The 20,133-nt window shown below is 35.2% G+C and overlaps 1 protein-coding gene across 2 annotated transcripts in view; it reads left to right on the top strand.

Moving 5' to 3' along the window:
• The window catches only part of CFAP20DC (CFAP20 domain containing), a 183,795-nt gene that overhangs the window by 10,781 nt on the left and 152,881 nt on the right, over nucleotides 1-20,133 (top strand). The window contains exons 2-5 of one of the 2 annotated variants that reach the window (XM_087953924.1): nucleotides 4,859-4,930; nucleotides 10,544-10,633; nucleotides 11,767-11,860; nucleotides 17,430-17,502. In XM_087953924.1, the coding sequence (XP_087810050.1) occupies nucleotides 4,910-4,930; nucleotides 10,544-10,633; nucleotides 11,767-11,860; nucleotides 17,430-17,502 (278 nt within the window). In that variant the 5' untranslated portion in view covers nucleotides 4,859-4,909. Of the gene's footprint in view, nucleotides 1-4,856; nucleotides 4,931-10,543; nucleotides 10,654-11,766; nucleotides 11,861-17,429; nucleotides 17,503-20,133 lie in introns of those variants that run through there. The other variant, XM_087953925.1, reaches the window with a different exon arrangement.

Below are 20,133 nucleotides of genomic sequence, written 5' to 3'. Positions count from 1 at the left end.
TGGTTTATAACAGCGTTCCGTGCGCCTTCGGTGTTTAGTCATGGCCACATGACCACGGAGACGTCTTTGGTCAGCGCTGGCTCTTTGGCTTTGTAACGGAGATAAGCACCGCCCCCTAGAGCCGGAAACAACTAGCATGTATGTGCGAGGGGAACTTTTACTATATGGTTTATTGTCTTTCTGTTGCTTTTTTTGTTCAGCACTGTCAGAATCATATTGTTTTGGCTCTATAAATCCTATGAATAAATAAACCTTCTCAAGAACTTGATTAAAAGTGGTGGTGTTGTTTTTTTGTTAAAGCATATACATGCTTATATTTATTAGTGTATAGTTGTATAAACATGTATGCAAAATTGATTTGCAGACTCCCTAACATTTTAGGAGTTTTATTTTTGTAAAAAGTGCTTATGATCCAGAAGAACACGGTGAAGTTATGTCACCTTGAATTTTAAATGCTTCTAGTTTTTAGCATATTTTTCAAATAAATCGGCAGCTTTTGACATCTTTATAGGATGCTATAAAGTAGCCATTTGCTCATTTTTCAGCCAAGGCTGAAAAAAACATACAATTTTATTGCTATAAAAGCATGTACTTTTAATATAGCACATGAGTCTAACTGGGAATATAGAGTCTGCCATACTGTATTTAATATAAAATTAACAGGACAGGGTTAATAAAGTCATGTCCCACTGAAAGATACTTTAATTTTCTGAAATTCAGATTTCTATTCCCAGATATGATTCATAGTCCAACCTATCTGTATATTAAGTTTTTAATTTATTGATTCTGTAATGTTTCTGAAATGGAAAACCGGGTAATATCATCAAATGATTTTTTTTAACTTTTATCATAAGTTGTCATGTCAACATACCAAAAGAGAGTCAGTTTGGTCTAGTAGTCAAGGCAAAAGGCTAGAAACCAGAGGACTATGAGTTCTAGTCTCCCCTTAGGCATGAAAGCCAGCTGGATGACTTTGGACCAGTCACTCTTTCTCAAACCAACCCATCCAGGCATGATATTTTTCCGATTACAATCGGAATTCGATTTTTTTCGGAATCGCCTGGCGGTGCGAGCGGAGCCCGGGCGAGCGGCGGTCGGTGCGAGCGCGGCGGCGCGCGGCGGTCGGGCGGTCGGTGCGAGCGGCGGTCGGTGCGAGGACGGTGGGCGGGCGCGCGTGGCGGCCGGTGCGCTGCGGCGGTCAGGCGGTCGGTGCGAGGGGCGGGTGAGCGGCGGGTGCGCGCGGCGGTCGGGTGCGAGCGGCGGGCGGTCGGTGCGAGGGCGGGAGCGCGCGTGGCAGGGACGCGGCGGCGGGAGCGCGTCGGGCGGGCGGGCGATTTTTTATGCGGTGGGGGTCTCTTTGGCCGGCCCCGATTTTTTTTCTGAGGGAATATCATGCCTGCCCATCTCACAATGTTGTTATAAGGAAAATAGGAGGAGAAAGGTGTATTAGGTATGCTCACCACCTTGAGTTATTTATAAAAATAATAAAGGCAGGATAAAAAAATAAACATTACAGCTTTTGTCAAGAAGGCAGTGATAGAAAAAATGAGAATGACTATATAGTACTAAAACTTGTTATCATGATGGGTGAATGGATAGATGGATGGATGGATGGATGGATGGATGGAAGGAAGGAAGGAAGGAAGGAAGGAAGGAAGGACTGTACTGTATCCAGTTTTGGCTACCACATTATAAAAAAGATGTTGAGACTCTAGAAAAAGTGTAGAGAAGAGCAACCAGGATGATTAGGGGACTGGAGACTAAAACATACGATGAATGGTTACAGGAACTGGGCATGGCTAGTCTAGTAAAGAGAAGGACCAGAGGAGACATGATAGCGGTCTTCCAATATTTGAGGGGCTGCCACAGAGGGGAAGGGGTCAAGTTATTTTCTAAAGTGCCTGTAGGCCAGACAAGGAATAATGGATGGAAACTGAACAAGGAGAGATTTAACCTGGAAACAAGGAGAAACTTTCTGACAGAGAGAACAATCAACCAATGGAACAGCTTGCCCTCGGAAGTTGTGAGAGCGTCATCACTTGAGACTTTCAAGAAGAGATTGGACTGCCATTTGTCAGAAATGGTGTAGGGTCTCCCGCTTGGGCAGAGGGGGGCAGTTTGGACTAGATGACCTACAAGGTCCCTTCCAACTCTGATTATCTGTTATCTATTAAGGAGCCCTGGTCATGCTTGAGAATGGGCAGGGATTCTGGAGGGTGCTACTGCTCAGTGTGAAATTTGTTCTACATGTATATACTTTCATAACGTTGATGTTCACTGGTTTCCATAATTTTCATACATATGATTCTGCCATTTATTGGCTTACAGGTAGATCATAACATTTTGTATAGTGACTGTTCAATGTTACAATGGCATTGAAAAAAGTGACATGGATGTTTTTCACATTTACAACCATTGAAGCATCCCCGTGATCATGTGATGGCAACTAGCATGTATTTATGATGGTTAGATTGTCTGGGGTCATGTGATCGCCTTTTGCAACCTTCTGACAAGCAAAATCAGTGGAGATGGCAGATTCACTTAACAAACATGTTACTGCAGCTACTTAACTGCAGTGATCAACTTAATGACTGGCAAGAAAGGTGGTAAAAAGGGGCAAAATTCCCATAGCAACTGTCTTGCTTAGCAATGGACATTTTGAACTCAACTGTGGTCAAGAACTACCCGTACTAGACAACCTGCACCCCCTTTAAGTCATCATTTCAGACATATTTCCATACATAAATAGAGAAACAAAAGCATGGGAATGACCTCCGATTTCCTGCCAACTTCCTTATTGAATTTCTTTGTAGAAAGCTGACAAGGAAATCTTTCCTTCCTTCCTTCCATCCGTCCAAAAGTCATGATAACAAGTTTTACCACTGTATAGCTAGCTATCCTCATCTTTTCTATGTACCTCTCCCAGTCCGTTCCTTCATATTAGAAGGATGACTTGACTATATTAACACTTTGAGCTAATGTGGCCTAGTCCAGTCTGAATCTGAATCTAAAATAGTTCTAAAACAGAATCATTACAAGACAATTGTTAATTAAAAAATATAGTCTTGATTTTCATTTTTTCCCCCGCTACCCATGTCTGATAGGTGTAATCTGGGTTTTTGTTCGTTTGTTCCGGTTCTGTTGGTTTTTACATTGAGTATTTCAGTTCAGGAAAGCATTTGTGACCAAAGTTACCATATTTTGGTGACAATGAAAGCTACAATGTAGGTGGAGCCAGATACAGCACACGGATGGTATGACTTCAAATATGTAATGTGGTTGAGGTTGATTGCAAAAGAAAGAAATACGTATAAAAGATACAGGATTGGCTATGGGGTATGGCTTTTTGTTAGCCTTTCATGGTAAATGTATTCATGCATTCCGGTTATCACCTCAAGCTTCATTTTTATGAATTTATAAGTGTGCATTAATAAATATAAATAAAGTTGTAGCTTTCACATGAACATAATGAATTTTCCTATGTTTAACTTCCAGGCAAAGAAAATGATAAGGAGTAGACGGGTTGCATATTGCTCTACATATGCACAAATATTTTATATCTGAAAGTGAAGTGGTGCCTTTAAGGAATTTGCATTCAGGCTTGATCTTCTCCATCCCCAACCCTAGAAAAAGAAAGATAATTTGTTTGGGGATCAAATGAGATAATGTGATAGTACAAATTCTTTGAAGTTCCTTGACTTCTTCTCTATATCACCTTGTTTGTAAAGTGAATGCTTATGTATTCTGATCCCGAAAGTGTATTTTTCCATAAATAAACGATGTAGTAAGTAGTAGAAAGAAATATGTTTGACGAGAATCAAAGCAGAAACCTATAAAAATACTTCTGTTCAAATGTTCATAACATTCTTTAATAGGATTTAATTAAAGTGATTTAGTACTTTTCAGTCATGTTATGTTTTTAATGTATGTTAGAACGTACCATTTACATATACAATACAAACATTACATATATTGCTATTTAACTCATTATAATCTAAATCGTTTAGTACTAATATATAGAGTGATAGGAGATGGCTGTATGTGAACATATTAGCAAAAACAACCAGAATACAGCAGGTTCAATTTTTTTAAAGAAAACATTATTTTACTTTATATTAGAGAATAGTAGTAGTACTAATCAACACTTGAAATATATTCCTTTTTTTGTTTTTAGTTAAACCATGCGTGAAATCTGATACAATATTGTTTTTCTCCTAACTTTTAGAAAAACCAAATTGCTTGCTGATGCATTGAAATTATTTGATCAGTTGCTAAAATGTTCAAAAATGAATATCAGGTAAGGGAGAAATATTTCTGTTGTTTTGTCCTTATTTAAAAAGAAATGAAAAAATATACTAGCATTGTAATAGTATGTAATATTGAGGACAAAATTGCTTAGATATATAAATATTGTCTATTTGTCTCTTCTTTAAAACTTGAATAGACGTCCACAAATTTTTAACTCCTTATAATTGGAGTTTGTCACTGTCAATCTTTTCTACTTTTCTGATGTGATCTGAAAACTTGAAAAGACAAGATTACAATCAAGAAATAATTAAATTATTGATGACAACTGCAGATATAAATTTTTTGACAGTGATTCTAGGCAGAATTCCTATTATTTTGCAACAATTCGCTTAATAAAAGTGATAGGAGATGGCTATATAAAAATCATGTGAACATATTAGCAAAAACAACCAGAATACAGCAGGTTCAATTTTTTTAAAGAAAACATTATTTTACTTTATATTAGAGAATAGCAGTAGTACTAATCAACACTTGAAATATATTCCTTTTTTGTTTTTAGTTAAACCATGCGTGAAATCTGATACAATATTGTTTTTCTCCTAACTTTTAGAAAAACCAAATTGCTTGCTGATGCATTGAAATCGTTTGATCAGTTGCTAAAATGTTCAAAAATGAATATCAGGTAAGGGAGAAATATTTCTGTTGTTTTGTCCTTATTTAAAAAGAAATGAAAAAAGATACTAGCATTGTAATAGTATGTAATATTGAGGACAAAATTGCTTAGATATATAAATATTGCCTATTTGTCTCTTCTTTAAAACTTGAATAGACGTCCACAAATTTTTAACTCCTTATAATTGGAGTTTGTCACTGTCAATCTTTTCTACTTTTCTGATGTGATCTGAAAACTTGAAAAGACAAGATTACAATCAAGAAATAATTAAATTATTGATGACAACTGCAGATATAAATTTTTTGACAGTGATTCTAGGCAGAATTCCTATTACTTTGCAACAATTCGTTTAATAAAAATTATATGCTTAACACTCTTAGTACACACTGTATATAAACTGCATATTCATAAGACATTATTTCTTCCCCCTTGTCTTAGAAGAATTAAAGATGATGACAATTACTATCATGGGGTAGTGAATAGAATGGTAGATTCAAAATCTACTTGATCACAAAATCCAATGTATGACATTGAGTTGGCGATTTTCGATCAGTGTAATCAATGTTATAGGGTTGTTAAAGGATAGAAGAAAGGGTGTCTTTGAAGGTACTATATTCTGCCTGGCATTTCTTAGAGAAAGAGGAAATAGTGGACTGCTAAATAGCTTTTAGCATACCCAGCAACTGCCACAGAATGAAGAACTGGAAAGTAGATCTGCTCTTCATAATTCCTCTCTGAACAAGAAGAGGATTTGAGATTACCCATAAATATTCCAGATAGTAGCTCCTCACACAAAAACTGCAGGATAGCCATCTCCAGTGGGTTTAGAGTTATGAGAGAAGAGAGAATAGCCATCTTTTATCTCAAACTGTGATTGGCACCTTCAAAAGGACACTGGGTTCACATACTTCCTTTTCTAATCACTTTTGGAAATTGCTTGTTAACAGTTTTCTGCTATTAGGAACCTTTGTATTGCCATGTTTTATAGTACTGGGCAAGTTTCCTTCAATCTTAAGTGAAAGAAGTTTTAAATACAGTACAAATGTAAGGACTTAAAATTATTTTGGAATAAACAGCAAAAGGTTGAATAAAATTTTGATTTTCAAAAACAGACTAAGGGCTCAGCTGGATTTGAAATAAGGTTTTGGAATAAATTATAAGAATCATTTCCATGGGAAAATGCTTTTGTTTGAAATCTCTTAAAGAAACAGAATGAGACTTTGAAGATTAAACACTGGAGGAAACTAAAGATAACAATTAAAGGAGACAAATGTTTAAATTTGACTTTACAGAATAGAAGAAAATGTTTTAACAATCAGTATACAACTGATATTTTTGAATAATAGGTTCAGAAATTAAATTTAAGAGTACCTATATAAGTGTTTACAAAATGTTATATAATTATATATATATATATATATATATATATATATATATATATATATATATATATATATATATATATATATATATATATATATATATATATATATAAATAAAAATAAACTTTTCCCATATCAAAGGAATTTCTGCAGAAAACTCCAAAATCTTTAGAGTACCCAGCTTGTTTTGAGGAGACTTTTTGTCCCTTTTTGTCACTTTATGTGAGTTTGAAGTGGGTTTTAAAATACTTCAACCTCCTACCATATGAATTGCAGGTAAAATCCAATCTGACACTGATAATTGGCAGTGGTTGTGATCTTATTTGTATTTCAGATTGAATCCCATTCCTATATATTAGAGTGGAAGAAATAGTAGGATTGGTTTATCCTAGCTTTTTTATTCAGTGGGATTGATCATAGTTGATAGCCTTCAGATTAGATTATGGTAATGAGTTTACACTGAAGAATATTCAGTTCATCTAAAAAGCTACAGTTACTGGGACTTGGTGTATAGAACATATTATTCCAAGTTATTTTTTCTCAACATAAGAAGTTATATAATGATTAAATAATAAGTGACAAATGTGTTCATTCCCATTTCCCACCCCAAAACTCAATGCAAAGTGTTGGTTTCACAAATTATAAAACTAAATACCCAATTTTCTACATACAGTTTAAGCATTAATATTAATGTTAAAAACATCATAAAGTATAGAAAAATATAATCCACTCAGAAATATTGTATTCTGTAAAATTTTAAAATATTCAATGTGTTCTGGATATGGCATTCTGGACAACACAGTTTATTTCAGGGTTTGAATTATTCCAGGATATCTCAGTTTACTTTACAAATGATTTATATCTGTAAATTGCAAGAGCCACCTAAGAATGTCCAGAAGGGGAAAATAATATTTGGGACTTTTCTGGAACAACCTGTTTCCAAATGAACGAGCTTTGCACATCATTATTTATACTTCTATAACAATTTATATTATAAAAAATAATCCTAACATACAGTTGTCAGTCCCAAATAATGATCAACACCTTTATTCAGGTGTGCATATAATAACATCCAACAAAACAGCAACAAAAGTCACAAACCCTCCATGCTAAGGTAGCTATTCAATACATACTGTACAGGTCCTCTCATTGTTACTCCCTTTCAAGATAAGCAGTTTGTTGCACAGCATGGAAAATGAGAAGGAAATCGTAAACACGCATGAGATAAGAGGAAAGGAAATAGAGCAAAATCTAATTTATACTAGCACAATTTGCTTTACTGTTATAGGTCTGTATTCTTACCAACCTTCCTTGCTTCTATCACAGCTTCATACACTTTCCTCTTTAAAATGTTCACTTCTTTCTCTTTGAGGATCTCATCAATTGTATGCCACCCTCCACAGTTTTTTTTTTGTTCTCCTTGTTTGAAACTCATCTTTCACATACCAGTTTTTGCAATTTGATGCTCAATCATTTTGTCTGCATGCCTGACCCACACCAACAAACGTCTTTCATATTGATCACACTCGAGTTTATATTCAAATCACATTCATTTATCGGCCACTCTCCACCTTCTTTGTTAACTTAATTTTTAGCTTCATATTCCACGCTGCATACAATCTTTCCAACATTCGCTGCAAGTTATTGCGTCTCTCATCCAACAATAAAGCATCATTTACATTCACAGCTCCAACAACACATCTCTAATGTCATTACAGTTCCTTAAACATTAAACATAATTATATCAAACAGTCAAGTAGCCATCAGAAATCCTAGTCCTATTCCCTACACAAACCCAAAATATTTATTAAGCATGCCATTTATTCCCATAACAACTTCTTATAAAATAATGCTCTTGAAGATTTATTATTTCCTTGTGCTTCGGGCTGGGCATTAGATGAACCTTTTTTTTAAGGGTTTAATTGGGCAGAGTGGCCTGAGTGAGACATTATGCCTTTTTCCTTTCTGTTTTCATCTTTTGGGGTGTATTGAATTGAATGAGAGATTAGTTACCCAAGTCACACTACCAATTGGGCCCCATATAAATCTGTATATTTTTTTTTCAATCATTTCCACTATTTTTCTTTTTACATTGAGGAACAATAATGCATTCCTCCAACTGTCAGACTTCATACAAATGTTAAATAAGTCACACTACTTACTACTCTATAAGCAAATCATATCCATATTTAATGTTATATTATCCACCCTGCAGCCTTATTACTTTTCAATATTCTCACGTCTTATGACTTTCATCTTCTTTTTTCTTGGTTACTAACATTTACAGTATTCATTTCAGTTCCAGTCTTTGATGTATATCAGTGCCATGCTAACCTCTAAAATGTTGCTTCCTATAGTAAAGAATTGAAATACCTGATTGTAAATGTATTAACAGCAGCTAGGATTGTTTTTGCCAAAAACTGGAAAAATGAGAAAATACCATTACAGGAGGAAATCATTAAGAAAATATTGGAATGTGCTGAAATGAGTAGATTGATGTTTCAAATCAGAGAACAAGATGATAAACAATTTTATAAAATTTGGGATCTATTCTATCAATGGTTAGACAATAAAACATGGTAATGAAATATGTAGATTCTTAGAAAATAATAAATATATAAAGATGTATTCTTTTCTTATTATATCTACACAAATGATTGTAGGATAGATTTGAGATGATAATATGAACTGTCATAAAACAAGTAAAATATGGATTATTTCATAAAACATGAATGAATAAAAGTATAGTCAAATGATTGATTAACAATGATATTAATGTATTTAATCTTTGATTGAAAATATGAGAATATATATAACGTAATTGTAATTGAAGACTATGAAATGGAAGCACAAAACAATTTGTAAACCAAGCGACACACTGTATGTATATATATGGAAGATGGCTTAATGTTTTTATGTTTTGTTTGTCTATGTTTGTCTTAAAAACCAATAAATAAATAAATAAATAAAATGTTGCTTCCAACATTCCCTCACTTCATCACCAGTGATTTCATCATTTTAATTTTTTATTTTGTTCACTCTCTTGGATGCTGCTTGTTCAACCCGTTTCACTCCCCAAACTCTTTGTCATTTCCATCAAAATTCTGCATTTTCTCAGCCTTCTAAGCGTAACCATTCCCCTCAATAAATTATCTGCAGTTGTCTTTTTCTCTTTGCATACATGGTATATCTTTTTCTTGTCCTCATTTTTGCTGTTGCCATTCTGTATACATATTTTTCTCATCTGCATCCTTTTTCAGTTCATCATTCTACTAACCATCTTTTTAATGCTCTGTATTAGCATAATTTCACATTTCTGTGGCACTCTGTAACATTCTTTTCTATTACAAGCAATTTCAGTGTCACCTTTCATTACATTAGTGTTGCCATATTATTTTTATTCTTTTTTATTACTTGTCCTGCATGCATTATTTTTCCTTCCCTCCCTCCCTTCCTTCCTTTCTCCCTTTTTCTTTTTCTTTCTCCCTTTCTCTTTCTTTTTCTTCCTTCTTTCCTTCCTTCCTCCCTTCCTTTCTTTTTCTTTCTCCCTTTCTCTTTTCTTTTTTCTCTCTCCCTTTCTTTCTTTCTTTCTCCCTTTATCTCTCTCGCTCTCTGTTTCTTTCTTTTGACAGTTTGACCATTAACACTTTCAAATAATGATCTTCCCCACATTCTGTACCTCTTATTGTCCTTATGTCCCATATTGCTCAGTCTTTCAATATATTGGCTTTCTTTTCCATATCTTTGCCCATTAGATGGCACTGCTTCACAGAAGGGAATTGGAACATGGGACACTGTTAGATCTGATGGGATGGTCCAACATCGTTGAATATTAGGCAGTTCTGCCAATAACCCAGGTCCTGTATCATGCAGCACTTTAGGTTTATACATTTATGGGTAACCACAGCACCTTAAAATAATATGTTCTATTTAGAGAGCCCCAATTAATTCAGACTAGGTGAAGTTTTTGGACACTTTCCAGAGGCAACTATATTACAAGGAAAATTATTGCAACATGATCCATTTTCTCCAGAAAAGAGTACATCTCCTGTGGTAATATAAACTACTAAAATGTACTTCTAGTTTTTGTTTCCAGTTGAGCATCCAGATGAAATAAACATATAATGACACTTCATATTCACTGTAAGAATGAATATGGAATGGGTATAGTTATGAATTAAGTATTACACTTGTTGACTTCTTATGACAATGTGACAGATTCTTTCTTTTTTCATTGCAGGGTGGCCCATTTGTTGAAATCTTCAGTGCTCAAGGCAAGAACACTGGGACCAAATGGAAAATTTCTGGCAACCCTTCAGTAATAGGGAAAGTATGTTTTGGAAAGAAATGGTAAAAGCTTGATTATAAAGTATAAAGCTTATTTTTTTTTTCTTTAAAAACATGAAAGCTTTGAGTAACTATAAAATATATTATCTCTATCATTCTTTTTATTAGAGTAGAATAACTGAAAACGAATTACTATTCGATGCCTACATGCTGATAAAATTTACTAGTTTTTTGTGTATTTAAGATCTCCAAGTTTTTTGTTTCTGTAAGTTTTGAATATCTCTTGGCGGATGTGTATGTGTGTGCATATTTATTTATTTTTATTTGGGAAATTTATACAGCCACCCATATCATATACAGTATATGACACTGTGCAGCATACAAGATAAAGATATTTGTGTCTTTATGTTTTCTACATAATAAAATAAACTCTTTTAGTCTATTAAGAAAATGAACATCCTAATCAGGAAATGTATTTATTAGGACTAAATAAAACACACAAGTTTGGGGCAAGTTTTCAAGATATCTGGTAATTTCCAGGCTTTTTCACAAAATAAGAGATAACAGAGGAGGGGTGTGGAAGGAAGTTACTGATGTCCTCATGAAGCCTATATGGTCAGCATCTTAAATAGATTATTCACTCCTAAATATAATTTAAGTTTTAGTTTTATTTACTTAAACGAATTGCATGAAACTACTTGGGCTTTTCTTGATATGGATAAAACGGTGAAGCAAGCAACTGTTTTAATACGGCAGGTTGCTGTCAAGACAGAAAAACCAATAAAATAAATACGGTAAATGTTAGTGAAATGAAGGATGATGTTTTAACATACTAAGTGGAAGATGGTCCTGACATCCTAACTGCAAAGCCATTTTTCACAAGAAAGAGTTATTTTCACTGGATCCAGTGTGCATTTCAGAAGTATGCTATACTGGGCAGTGAATTTAACATATATTGTTTCTTGCCATCATAATCCAGGCTTTGCATCCATTCCATTTTAATACTCTCGCTTTCCACTTGTATTAGACTTATAAAATAACATTTAGGCTTGCTGGCAATTCCTGACCTAAACCAAACATCACTCACCTTAACAATTACAAAGTTTGAGTGTCTAACCATTTCTGTCATGGGCAAATAGACATTATGACTAATAAATCTTTTTGTTGGTTTGTTAGGAATATGATAAGGAGGTGAAAGGTTTTGTCTTTGTGCTGGAAGGAAGCGGTCAAACCAACAAGATGCAGCTTCCAAAAGAAACTAAGCAAACTCGTAAGTATAAAAGTATTATAAAATGTCATAAAACATACTAGACTGTATGATGCTTTCAGAGCAAGTGGTGCACAAAGTATATTAATGGGAACAAAACATCCCTTTATGAAGTGTCAAAGCAGCCTTGCCCTTCCGAAAACTCATGCGGCTGTTCCCCAGTTGTATGTTTCACTAAATGAATTGACTGTTCAAGCACACAAACAGGAAGATAGCTAGAAAGTGCTTTCAAAGCAGCTACACAATCATTCCAAAGGTCACAGTTGCATTAAATGCTTCTTGCAGAGATATTTTGATTACACTAAGGTGTACTGTGAAGCAGCTGTTTCTAATGCTATGCACAGACCTAGCTGTTAATGAAGTTAGCATTGGATTAGCTGAATAATAGTTGGCTAGTTACAGTTTTAGCTATATTTCTTCAACATTAAAGTAAAAAAAAAAAAGGGTGAGACCTTCTAGACCAGGTCTATCAAACACCCGGCTCGCAGGCTGGATGCGTCTTGTGCTGGCCACACCCACACCCAGTTTAGCGAAGGGGGAAAAAGTCTCGATACGTCACGTGATGATGCTGTGACGTTTGATACCCCTTGTTCTAGACCATGTTGAACCTTCCCTGAATTTTAGAGGTGATTTAGCAATTTCCAGTTTCTCTGGAATGTTTAATTTTTGAATTAGTACATCTCTAATATGTAACAATTTTATATTGTCAAAGAGTTTTTCTTTTCTTTCTTTTTTTTTAAATATCTTTTCAGGGATTGTTAAGTTGGTAGATCAAACAATGAACTAATATCATCCCAAAGATACAGTTAAACGTGATGAATATTCTTTCAATTTCATCTAACAATATGTATTGTTTTCATCAACAAGAATAAAAAAATACTTTATACCTACAAGATGACCCCAGATCTCTTCAATTGTAGGAATATTCTCATACTACATAACTTGCATCCTCCTGTCTGCAATAACTAAACTCTTTGGAAGCTAGCCTTGGTATTTCCATTTGTCATATAATCTATCAAGCATTATCTAACAATCATTCTTATGTTTAAAGCTCAGACACACTGAAGCCAAAGGTTCATATACTGTCCTTCCAAATTCTAGAAGAGAAGAAATTTCCATCACAAAACAATAATATAGTTTTTAAAGTTTGACATTCAGCAACCATTATGCATAAAGACTTCTCCATAAGTTATAAGCATTAGGTCATTCTTTAAAAGGCTATTCTTACAACTCCCAAAATGTTTTCTGTGGCAAAGCATTTGTTTCAGCTCCTTTATCAAATTTAAATTTTACTTCAATCTCCTTTTATGCTAAATTAGCAAAAAATCAGTAAACCAAAAAGGGAAAGCTGTTTAAGTTACATTATAAATAGATGTAGAATCTAATAATTCTCCATTAAACAAGTTGCTTATATCTAATCACAAATACCATATTGTTTTTCATTACTGTGAAGTGACCTGACTTACATGCTTTATGACTTTTTGTGCCCTATTTATGACAAGATTTTCTCAAAATCAATTGCAAAACAATTCCAAGGCTAATTTGCTATCCCACTACAGAGACACAGACTTATTCAGTTTTGATTACTGCTGCCTTTAGCTTGTAATTTCTCAGATCTAAAAACATTTATAGGAGCCTTTTCCCATTTCTTTCCAGTGATCATTACTGTCTGCCACTTCTTGGTGGATATTAATCTAATTGTGCTTATTTTGAAATGGCTTTTGGTTATTTCAACAGCATAGGATATATTAATCCCCCACCCCCACCATTGGATCTTCAAAAGACTTCCTTTATTTTTCTGCCTTTTATATTGATCATAAACCTGTCGTTTCAAAAGGTATTGACTAAAACTCACTGTGATAACCTTTTGAGTTACATGGTGAGTTACATAATATCTACCAAAATTTGCATATATTTTCAAAATGAATAATACTGAAACATAGCATTCCTGCAAGGTGTGCAGTATATTCTTGCCTTTGACAAAAATCCTTCAATGTAATTTGGAACTGCAGTGTCTTAAAAGAAAAACTTTCAAAAGAATTATATATGGTTAGGGCTTCCTCCCCACACAGCATAACAAGAAATATTTCTTGAGAGTACAATTTCTTAGAGAAATCCACTATCCTACTTGCAGCCAAATGCAAATGAAGCTTCTGTTCCCAGCATTTCCCATTTTGGGATAAATTCCTTTGAATTACAAGTGGAAAATAAGGCCTCTAAGTGTATATACTCATAGGTACTGGTTCACTAATTCTCCATTAGAATCCAGACAAGCTTCTGATACTCTGTAAGTACTGGCCACTTACTTAAACTCAAATAAGTCCTGGAGCCAAAAAAAAATAGTTATTACTAGGTTGTACAAAAACAAGTACAAGAAAGACTGGAAAGCAAGCAAAAGCAGGAGAAGGAAATTTTAAAACAGCTACTCCACACTCATTGTGTCAAGGTTTTGTTAAAGGCACAATACAGCATACTTACAAAATATCTCTTTGGGCATTCGCAAAAAAATAGCTGTCCTGGGAGGTTTTTGCTTCCTTGCAAGATTGGTTTCATAAGGGGCATGACCGGTCACAAAACATTTGTTTCCTATTAGGACTTTAGTTCCTAGTTAGGACTTTAGTTCCCAGGCTTCTTCCTATCAATTTATTTTTGTCTTTCTTAGCTAGTTGGGTACTTTTCTGAACAAAACATTGAACTGCATTCCCAGTCAAACAGTAAATTCCTTGCTTTAGAAGAAAAGTGGGGAATTTTTAAAAGAGTATAGTTTAGGCATGCACATGATCTGCATTTAAGAATGAAATATTCCTTCTGTACAGGTAATCGTCGCTTAACCACCATATTTGGGACTGGGATGTCAGTTGTTGAGCAAAGCAGTCATTAAGCACTCAACAACTCCAATCCCAGCATTCCCAGTTGCAATCATTAATCAGTCTTCCAGGTTTTTAAACAGAAAGAGGAAAAGACCTATCTGGTAAAGGATTTCAGCTCAGCTTGAAATCCTTGCAGCAGGCAGCTGTTTCAGAATGAAAGTGCTGCCCACCGGATAGTTTTAGCTCTGTGCAGAGCTAAAGTCTTCCCAGCAAGCATCCCTTATCCTCTCAAATGTTCCTATAGCCCACTGAAGGGTTTCCCCTCTCCTCCTTTGCTCTTCCATCCATTTGCCAATGATACATGTTGCTTACTCGTAGACATCTTTACAAACCTCTCTCTATTTCCAGTAGTCCACTGCGATGCTCCACTATCAACTACCCACAAATCATGGTTTACAGTTGAATTGCTAGACATAGCTAAATTAACATTCTTCTTGCCTTCTGGTGATTACTAGTATTCTGTCGTTTTCCCTTTTTACAGAATCTAGCTATATGTCCCCTAGCTCCACAAGAAAAACATTTCCTAACAGTATAGGCAGTTGAAAACAAATCCTCTTCTTGTGGTTGTTTCTCTCTCAGTTGGTTTCTATCCAGCCTTCTTCTTGCCTCTTCTAACAATCGTCCAGTTATGTCAGTCAATGTCAGTTTATCTCTGGGCAGGACTTCCAGTGAAGATACGTAATCATCATAACTTTCATCCAATGAGGAAATAATGATGTAAACCTGATGCAGCTCTGAAAAAATCAGTTCCTTTTCATGTAGCTCTTGAAAAGTTCTTTTCATGAAGTTCAAATGAGCTAACATATCTCCACCTTTCAGAAAACATGCTCTAAACCAGGGGTTCCCAACCTGGGGTGCTTGCACCCCCTGGGGGTGCAAGACGATATTCCAGGGGGTGCGAAAAAAGTCCAGGTAAATAATAGGATATTGGCTATATGTTGGCATTTTTATTTATTATGCAATGGATTAACTTTGTTTTCATTTTAGAGTTAAGTATCGTTATTTAGGGGGTGCGAAGTTTGAGTGAGATTTCTTTAGGGATGCGGGGCGAAAAAAAGGTTGGGAACCACTGCTCTAAACAGTTTACATGTAAGATGTATGTGTGCACCTACACTGTCACGAACATAAATCCTCTTCAAATTCTCCCAACACATAGCAGCAGACTCTTCTCCACGAATATGGACTAGCTGCTGGTCACTCAGTGTTAGTCCAATTATACAAAGAGCTCGTTCGTTGTTCTGTTTAAAGTCAGCTAACTTTTTGGCATCATCCTCATCATTTGGATCCCAAGCATTTACATCCGGTGGATCCTGAACTGCAGCCCATAACCCTTCCCTACACAGAAGTAGACTGCACTTCATAGACCAGGAAACAGTTTGTTCCATCCAACTGGGTTATCAGTGATAGACTTGTTGACGGGTCTTGTGCCATCTTTACCAGGACAGTAACCCACAATTAAACAGTAAACAGCTGTCTGTATACGGTACTGCATATTCACACTAACTCTCAGTTATCTGAGTCTGGTATGAACTAGCCAGTGTTGAGGTATTCCCCGTTAGGAGAATGAGTGCACTCAGGGAAATGTAGCGAGAGTGGTGAGGAATAACACACAACCAGCATGCAGATACACTGAATAGTAAAATGTAGGTTTTACTTCCAGTAAACAGGTAAACAAAGTCCAACAAACAGTCCAGATCATACATGGTTAAAGCAGGTAGTATTCAATACAATCAGTCCAGGAATAATCCAAAAATGAAGTCCAGTATCACAAAGAAAGTTCAGTAAACAGAGTTTGCTAACAGTTTGCAAGACTCACAGCAATTCCAGCAGAACAATGATCAGGCAAAAGGCAATAGGGAAATGCAAGAAGAGAACAAACCAGGTTTCTGGCTCCATCTTATGGCCGTCAGAGGAACCTCAGCCAATCACAATTACAGCACTCTCTTTTAAGATACAACAGTATTAAATAACTATCCTGGTTTATATATTGCCAACCCAACTGTTAGGTGACTATCATTCCTAACAGACAGACAGGTAAGTATCTGGAGCGTCAGTTCCATTAAGGTTCACAATGAGCTGATCTTAGAAAATTGAGAGGATTTTCTCTCAGAATTGGCAGCTTCTATTTAGATTTTATATGAGTGTTAAAGCAGCTTCAAGGGCAATACATTCAGATTTTGTTCAGGCTTTATTCCTGAAAGTCATTTTGGCTTGTAAGTGGGTTTTGATTTTACAAGAACCTTTGCTGTTAAATTTCCAATTTAAATTACCCATTTCATTTTGAACATTCAGATTAAATTAAACCTTTACTTGTCTACAGTTTTTCTAAACTCTATTCTGCTGGGGTATTAATTTCTTTAAGTGGTTGAACTAAAGTTTATGTTAGTCATTTATAGGTTCAATTATTATGCATTTTTTGAAGAATTTATGTCACAGTGTTAAAACATTAATTAATTTTGTGTCCTTGTAGAATATATTTTGAATATGCACTCTGTCAACAAAGTGGAAAACTGTAAATAAAAAAATTAGATTTTACGTTTTGTTCTAGTTCTACTCGCAGCAGAATTTGTTTCTAAGAACACATTTCAAAAATAATTAAATTCTTTTTTTTTTTTTTGCATAGTAGATACATTTTGAGAAATATGAAAGTAATACATGAATACTCATGTTATTCTTAATTTATTTCTTTTATTTTGCTGTAGTTGGACTGATCCAGCAATTTTTGGTACTTCAAATTTACGTACCACTGGGACAAGATTTCTCAGCCGAGTTACTGTAAGATAATACTGAACTTTATTATCATGTTTGATGCGTTGTAGATACTAAGCAAATGAATTAATACTGGCTGCTGTTAATTATATGTAACAGCTTTGAGGTTAAAGTGTCACACATAATCAAATTGATATAGAATAGTTAAGCTTATTTGGATGATTTTAAGCATTTTAAATCTTCTAGAAGATTTAAGCATATTTGTCATAACGAAAATGCTGTATATTAATAAATCTATTATTATTATAAATAGTAATCAGGTGACCAGTTCCTGATTTTAGGAACGGACTTCAAATAATTACTTTGGACACGGGTGAAATAAATGTATTCTTCTTTGGCCTTGATTTATTTATTCATTTGTTTTGGTTTGAAATTGCCTGGAAAATCCAGTGCCAACACAATAGCTATAGCACGTGGACTTATATATACCACTTCATAGTGTTTTATAGCCTTCTCTAAATGGCTTACAGAGTCAACATATTGTCCCCAACAATCTGAGTCCTTATTTTACCAACCTCAGAAGGACAGAAGGCTGAATCAACCTTAAGCCAGTCAGGATCGAACTGGTGGCAATTGGCAGAATTAGCCTTGCAATACTGCATTCTAACCACTACGCTGCCCTATTAGTCCTTGATTTACAACTATTCATTTAGTGAGCCTTAGGGGTTAGGGCAGCACTGAAAAAAGTGACATGAACATTTTTCACATTTACAACAATTGCAGCATCCCTATGGTCACATGATCAAAACTTAGACATTTGGAAACTGGCTCATATTTATGACTGTTGCAGTGTCTCAGGGCTATGGGACCTTCTGATAAGCAAGTCAATAGGGAAACCAGATTCACTTAACCATGTTCCTAAGTTGACAACTGCACTGATTCACCTAACAACTGTGGCAAGAAAATGGGGCAAAATTCACTCTCACTTAGCAACAGTTGTTGGCATATTACAGATTACAGATAATCAGAGGTGGAGGGGACCTTGTAGGTCATCTAGTCCAACCCCCCACCTAAGCAGGAGGTCCTATACCATTTCTGACAAATAGCAGTCCAATCTCTTCTTGAAAGCCTCCAGTGATGATGCTCCCACAACTTCCGAGGGCAAGCTGTTTCATTGGTTGATTGTTCTCATTGTCAGAAAGTTTCTCCTTATTTCCAGGTTAAATCTCTCCTTGTTCAGTTTCCATCCATTTTATTCCTTGTCTGGCCTTCGGGTGCTTCAGAAAATAGCTTGACCCTGCTCCTCTCTGTGGCAGTCTCTCAAATATTGGAAGACTGCTATCATGTCTCCCTGGTTCTCTTTACTAGACTAGCCAAGTCCAGTTCCTGTAACCGTTCTTCGTATGCTTTAGTCTCCAGTCCCCTAATCATCCTGGTTGCTCTTCTCGTACTTTTTCTAGAGTCTCAACATCTTATTTATAATATGGTGACCAAAACTGGATGCAGTACTCTAGGTGTGGCCTTACTAAGGCTTTATAGAGTGGCATTAGTACCTCACTTGATCTCGTAAATTGAGGATTACCTGTAGATTGTTTATGTCATCCTCACTAGGTAAACCAGACCAGAAAAGCAACTCCATAGAGAACTAAAACTATTTTTATTGCGATTGGCTATCATAACAGAAGGTTGCAAGTTTGTTTATGCTATACCTCTTCTTCCTGCTTCTAATAGTTTAGGAAAATGGGGGCTTAAAAATGCTTCAGCCTTATCTATCTATCTATCTATCTATCTATCTATCTATCTATCTATCTATCTATCTATCATCTATCTATCTATCCAGGCGCCCATCTTACCTCAAAATAACTTGTAATCATCTTTACTCTGTACAATTTGGATGGTGAAAGATTCAAGTAAAATGTTCTGATTTTTTTTATTGCTATATAAACCTTGTTTTTAGATTATGAGTTTGACGTTTTATTCATTTTATTAGCCTTGAGCTTTTTCAAGAAAAGGCAGTGAGATGCATTTTAAATAAATATTTTCAACTGCTTCTAAAACATGCTGGGACTTCCTATTGGGGGAGGCCGTATTGTTGGAGAAACAGGGTAGAAACTCAGAGACTCTATAGTAGCATTTAATGGGTTACATTTCTCCCTCTTTTTTTCTTCCCTTATGTCTGCTTAGAATACTGAACATAAAACATAAAAATAACCACATATTTCTGCCACCAAGTAAACTGATACTGAAAGGATTTTGTAATACTGAAATAATGCAGTTGTAAAGTGGTTGTTATAAAAGAAAAATCCATTATTGATAAAATGTTAAAGATTGCATTTGGGTGCTTTTAATCTTGTGCACCTACACTCAAATGTTTTGTGTTCTTAAATCTCATTTATTTCTATGTAATGTAGACTGTGATCTTGTCCCAGCATATCATTGCTATAGAGGAAATAACTGGAAAGAATTCACATGTTGTTCCTAGCATTTATCCTGTTTGTTTGGAGGGTCCTGTATTCTGTCCTGTACTTGCTGCAATTCACATAGAAATGGGATGCATGCATGAAGCAATGAAGAGTTTTGCTTCTCAGCAAGCTTCCTGTAAGAAGATACTGGACTGCCATCTGTCAGAAATGGAGTAGGATCTCCTGCTTGGGTGGGAGGGTTGGACTAGAAGATCTACAAGGTACTTTCCAACTC

The sequence above is a fragment of the Notechis scutatus genome, chromosome 2, assembly GCF_049901735.1.
Source record: "Notechis scutatus isolate UNSWTSFEM ecotype Mainland chromosome 2, rNotScu1.2, whole genome shotgun sequence".
NCBI lineage: Eukaryota > Metazoa > Chordata > Lepidosauria > Squamata > Elapidae > Notechis > Notechis scutatus.
The sequence above is the reverse complement of the archived record's forward strand: the minus strand, read 5'-3'. Positions and strand labels throughout refer to the sequence as shown.